The sequence below is a fragment of the Rhinopithecus roxellana genome, chromosome 7 (genome assembly GCF_007565055.1).
Source record: "Rhinopithecus roxellana isolate Shanxi Qingling chromosome 7, ASM756505v1, whole genome shotgun sequence".
Taxonomy (NCBI): domain Eukaryota; kingdom Metazoa; phylum Chordata; class Mammalia; order Primates; family Cercopithecidae; genus Rhinopithecus; species Rhinopithecus roxellana.
The window spans coordinates 38,860,897-38,866,896 of NC_044555.1; the positions used below are offsets into that span (position 1 = coordinate 38,860,897).

Consider the following 6,000-nt stretch of genomic DNA (forward strand, 5'->3'; position numbering starts at 1 on the left):
CCACAACTTGAAAGCAACCAAGATGTTTTTCATAGGGGAATGAATAAACTGTGGTACATCTCTACAATGGAATATTATTCAGTAAAAAATAACTAAATGAAAATAAAATGATCTATCAAGCCAGAAATAAACAAGCAGGAACTCAAAATGCATAATTCTAAGTGACACAGGTCAATGTCAAAATATTATATACTCTATGATTCCAACTATATAACACTCTGGAAAGGGCAAAGTTATGGAGACAGTAAAAGATCAGTGATTGCCACATTACAGAAGGTGGGAATAAATAGGTGGGTACCGGATTTCAAGGGCAGTGAGACTAATCCGTGTTATAGTATAATGGTGGGTATACATTATATATTTGTCAAAACCCATAGTATGTACAATACTAAAAGTGAAACTTGATATAAACTATGGAATTTAGCTAATAATAAGGAATCTATGGGCTCATCAATTGTAACTAACGTATCACACTAATGCAATATAATAATAAGGGAAGCTGTGTGTAATTGAGTGTATGGAAACTCTTTGTATTTTCCATGTAATTTTTTATAAATCTAGAACTTCCCTAATAACTAGTCTACTGATAAAAAAAAAGTTGGACTATTCTTTTTTTTTTTTTTTTTTTTTTTTTTTCCAAACCAACTCATCTTTATTAAATGCATCGTGTGTGTGTGTGTGTGTGTGTGTGTGTGTGTAGCACATACTTCAGGCCTGTGGCACCACTCCATAGAGCTGGTGAGGAAGTAACTTCTGTTTCTCGTTGCAACTGTAGATCCATCGGGGACGAACAAATGCCAGGGAGGGGTTGTCCATCAGGGCCTCCTCAAAACTGGGATCCCATTCCTGTGCCGTGATCACAAACTGAACCCGGTCACTCATACAGTCCTCGAGCTCACCATTGAAGGCTGTGACATATCGGATGAGTTTCCGCCGCTCATCCCCAGGGAACTCCCCGTAAAGGAAGAAGTGCTTCCCCTGGAAGAAATCTGGGAGCTCAGGGACTGGCAGATCAGGTGGCTCCTGGTGTTCCTCATCGTCCGTGTTCTCATCCGTGGAGCCTGCATACGGGTCTTCCCCGTTCTCCTCCTGGCCAGGGGGTGGTCTGTGTTCCTTCTGCTCAGCCACCCTCCTCAGCTCATCCTCTGTGTCCCCAGAATCTTCCGCCCCGTTGTCCTGTCCTTCTGACTGTTCCCCCTCAATGTCTATATCTTCCTGGAGCACTGATGAGGCTGCTTTGGTCTCTTCAGGGGATGGGGGCTTCTGGGGTGAGCTGGGTCCCGTTGCCTGAGTGGGTTTGGTTTTGGTCTGGGGGCGCTTTCGAGGAAGCTTGGAGGCTTCATCTCCACTGCTGCCGCTGTGAGAGGCCTCATCCTCCTCGCTGCTGGAGCCTGGCCCTGCCATGAGGTACCTTCGGGAGGGCAGCCGCCGACGCATGCGGTGACAGTCCAGCACCCACTCCTTACGCACGATGCGGCCTCCCAGGCCTAGGACCTGGCTGTACTTGGGGGTGTTGGCAAAGGCACAGATGAGGTGCGTGCTGTCCTGGGTCCAGTCTGGTCGGTACTTGGCCCCAAGCTCTAGGGCCTTATCTCGCAGCTCAGAGCGGAATGGGTTCTGGAAGCCACTCAGCACCACTACCACACCCTGAAGGATCTTCCCTAGGTCCTCTGGGCCAGCTCGGGGTCGTCTGGGCTCGGTGCCTTCTCCTCGGGGCTTGCCTGTCACTGCCCCCTGTGCTGGGGCAGGGACTGGGACTACGGCTGGGGTACGAGTGGGAGCTGGTAATTTAGGTCTCTTGGGAACAGATGGCGACAGCTGGGCTGGTGGTTTGCTGGGGGTCTTCTTTTCTTCTTGGTTCAAATCCAACTTCCTCTTCCCTTTGGGAGACTCCTGGGGCTTGGAGGTGGCGCCTATGGCCCTGGAGACTGGAGAGGCTGAGGAGGCAGCACTAGAGGCCTGGAGGGTAGCAGCTGCATAGCTGGGTCCTGCCGGGTCGCTGGCCGTGACTGGGGATGTCTTGTTGATCCGGCTGAAGAAGAGAGCCCCCGGCCTCAAAGAGTTGGCGCTCTCATCCTCCTCCTTCACACGGAACTGGCCGAGCTTGGTCACTGTCACCTTCTGGGACGGGGCCTCTGCCTCATCTTTGTCTGGGGGGCTATGAAACCGTACAAAACTCAAGCCAAAGGGGGAGTCCTTGCTGTAGGGCTGGCTACAGACAATTTTGACCCGGTCCCAGCGCTTCTCGGCGGCTGCCCGGACCAGCTTGTCAGGTCCAAACATGCGAACGCGGTTGGGGTTTGAGCCACTGCGGCTCTCAGAAGGGGACATGAAAGATGAGGTGACCAGAAGGACCTCATAGTCTTGCTCCCCAGCGCCTCCAGCTGAACTGCCTACCAGCACCTCCACGAAAGCTGAGCCATCATTCCCAATGTCCACACTGTGTATCTGTTCCTCCTTCTCCAACTGTAGGACCACAGAGATGGTCTTCTCGCCTGCCTTGGCTGCCCGCCATTTTCGGTAAGTGTCTGCCTTGAGAAGATTGTCTGCACAGTGAGTCGAGTCCTGGCTGCTGCAGGACACGACATGGCGGAGGCGGATCTCCGGCATGTCAACGTCGTGGGCTTCGCCTGGCCAGAAGGATGAGGTAGGGTCTGGGGTCCGAGAGGCAGAGAGGGTGGGAGGGCTGGACTATTCTTACATGTGTATTCTTCTTGGTCTCATTTCAGTGTGCTTCTTGTAATAATAAATAGCTTATATTGCTTGGAAATCAGATAAATAAAAGTTTGAATTCAGTCTCTGTGACATCTTTTATATTATATTCGAAAAGTTACTTTGTCTTTGTCTCACTTTTTTCATCTGTAAATTCTTCTTAACATTGCATTCACTGCTGGCACAATGTGGACTTTTTCTATTTTCTTAGTTTTTATATGCAGAAATATATTATGTGTGTTGTCCTGTTTGGGTCAACTATATGCTCTCTCATACCCCTTTCTCTCTTTCACTCTCATTAAAAGATCAGATCATTTAATCTCTTACTGGTATAATCACTGTGGGCTTATGTGGAGATCAATGGAAGATATTTCCCCACTAGAGAATTACTAACGGACTGTCCCTAGGGTAGAGGCATTGGCCAGACATGTTTATTAGAATACATTATCATCATCTCTGTTCTTCTTTCAAAGCCAGGCTAACCAGTGACTTAGAGACTACTTAGTGCAAAGGAAAAAAAAAAAATCTAAGAATTGAACAGAGAGCAACAAATTTCTCCAACGTGTTCTAGAGTTTTGTTTCTTTTTCGCACTATCCTATATTGGAATGTGAGACTCTCTGAATATTGAAAAGATAATGTCTATAACACATGTATGGTACATTTTGCTGTTTATGAAGCACTTGTACATTTCTCATTTCATTTGATTTTTGCAACAATGCTGTGAGGTCTTTGTGGCCAAAGTCTGAACTATGATTAACATGATTAGGCAACTACATTTCTTCAGGTTTTTGATAGAGACCTGACATTTCTATATAGTTTAAAATAAAGAATAGATATCCTTAGTTCATTTCCTTCCTAACCTTGTGACTTTCATGATTCATTGTTAATGTAACTAATAACTCCACTTTACATTAAGTCATTATGTTTGTGTGTGCAAACATGTGTGTTCTTTATTGCTGCTGTTATTTTCAGCAAATGTATCTTTTTTCATTGCCACCATGCTGTATTACTTCTCTCTTCGGTCAATTTATTTCTATCATTATTTTTATATGCACATTTGTGTTTGCAATAAACATTTCTAACTTATGCAAAAAGGTATTTATATATAAATCTTATGGTACAAGATAATGTTTTATCTAACCATAAGAAATAAGAAGCTCTGTTATCCAATTTTGTTTGCTCTAAGAAGCACTAGACCAGCACCTTTGCAATGGACATTTCTTAGAATGACAATTATAGTAGCATTCATTTATCAGTATGCCTTATAATTTGTAAATTTTAAATGCTTTTTGATGTTATATTTTAAGGTGATAGTACTCATTCAATTAAAAATAAAAAATTAGATATATGTGCAATTTAGTTAAATGGACAGAATTTAATTCCCTTCCCATTTTGCAGTTCTCTTCTTGTATTTTGGAAATGTCTCTGCTCATTAAGCTCACTTCAGAAATTCATCTCAATTCTGTAAGTCCTCTCAAGTGGGCAAGTATTCTTATTCAAAAGATAAATATGTAGGATACTGAAATGTACAGGTTTATCACGTATATCAAATTAGTAATTAAACCAACAAGAAGATTTAAAATTTGACCTTTCCTTTCCTTTAATCATCTGACATACTTTATTCCATTAAAATCCATTATATAATTCATACTTTTACCACTCTAGCACAAAAAAATAAAATTTTGTAATTGATCATGGGCTCACAAGGTTACTTGGAGTCAATTTATTGAAACAACATTTCTTTCAGGAGCATTTTCCAGAAAAAGTGTGAAGAACAGTAGACCTCAGTCAAAAGGGAGGCCAGAGATCTTAATGATTAAAAGAGGATTGTGGCATTGACCCAGTGGTGGCATTGATTTACCATTGTCCTTTTTTAGACAACAGAATATTTTTACTTTAATATAATTTATATTTTGCTACTTTTTGATTATTTTCTGCTAAAATTAGGCAACCGAGTATACAACAGCATTAAATTTTGGAGAAAGATTTCTTTACAAGGAGTCTCTGCTAAGCATAACAGAATTTAGAATGTATTAGTCTTGGAATTTTTATCATAGGCTATTATATATGCTATCATAATTAAAATATTTGGAATTAAAATAATTGAAATGCTATCATAATTGAAATAATTGGGCTACAGAAATATAACACAACAGAATTTAGTTTCATATTTCTTTGTGCATAAGGGATTGAATTTCCATCCAGAAACCATAACAGAAAGTTTTAACAAAGCAGATTTTTTGTGTTTAAGCATGTTTAAGTTATTTTGTGATTCATGATACTGCATTAATTAATCCTTTGAATGTAAATTACCTTAACTCATTGCTATTTCTTGATTTTAATCAAATGTACTTGCTGTTTTGGTTATAATAAGTACTCACTAATTTGCATTCTATCTCTAATTTATGATAATTTAAATGAGTTTAATTTGTTTCAATTTTATAAATAAAGTAATTGTCTAAGAAAGAATTTAACCAAAATAAGTGGTGAATAGTGAAAAAAAAATTTTCGAAACATTTCTGCAGTGCACAATTATATGTGCAAATCTAATTTTATTACAGATAGGTTGTACCTATCCATCAAATCTTATTTTATTCGACCTGTGATATAGATTAAACAGAGTTAACAGAGAATACTCTGTTGAATACTTCTCATGTTAACAAATATTCATTATCTATGTGCAAAATACAAGAGAAGACACCATGGGAATACATGAAAAGAGTAAGATGTGATTATTATTCTTAGGGAATTTACAAGAGTGAGGGGATGATAGAAGTTTATATATTAAAGAATGAGAAAATAATACCAGTGATTTGGATAATTATAAGCAGTAATAAGGGAGACAGAACTGATCTAAATTCAGCTTAATTGCTTGAATCATTTTGAACATATTCAATATAAGATAAAATTGCACAAACAGATAAAATAATGAAGGTCTGTGAAAACCAATCATAATGTAATGAAAGACAGATATTATAGATGTTTTCTGTAGGATATATTACTTAGATTCTCATTGGGTATATTGCACAGTAGTGAAAGAAAATTGTAAATTATGATAAATATTTTCATGGACTGGTAATATTTTTATTAACATGAAGGAGGTCATACATAGAGATATTCAAAGTACAAATGTCAGAAGATTATTAATTTAGTTTGAAATATGTTTACTACAACAATAATTGGTAAATCAGAGTTACACTTGCATAATTAACAAGTATTCTGGATTCTCTATACTGTGTGTTAGTGTTAGACAACAGAGACTTATTTCTTCCTGCTTTGTTTTGAGT

The 6,000-nt window shown here is 39.5% G+C and overlaps 1 protein-coding gene across 2 annotated transcripts; it reads right to left on the reverse strand.

Moving 5' to 3' along the window:
* Window positions 1-639: 639 nt before the first annotated feature.
* LOC115898748 (DNA repair protein XRCC1) lies at window positions 640-2,680 on the reverse strand. 2 transcript variants are annotated; one of them, XM_030934568.1, is made up of 2 exons: window positions 2,467-2,678; window positions 640-2,355 (listed from the first exon to the last, which is right to left on the reverse strand). In XM_030934568.1, exons 1-2 carry the CDS (start codon window positions 2,608-2,610, stop codon window positions 709-711), a joined length of 1,791 nt encoding a protein of 596 aa, XP_030790428.1. In that variant the 5' UTR covers window positions 2,611-2,678; the 3' UTR covers window positions 640-708. The 2 variants fall into 2 exon arrangements, with proteins under 2 accessions (XP_030790428.1, XP_030790427.1); XM_030934567.1 differs by having other exon boundaries at window positions 640-2,680.
* Window positions 2,681-6,000: the final 3,320 nt, after the last annotated feature.

Bases quoted from the DNA above. Each gene is read 5' to 3' on its own strand.
- LOC115898748 (XM_030934567.1), bottom strand. From the start codon at position 2,610: ATGCCGGAGATCCGCCTCCGCCATGTCGTGTCCTGCAGCAGCCAGGAC.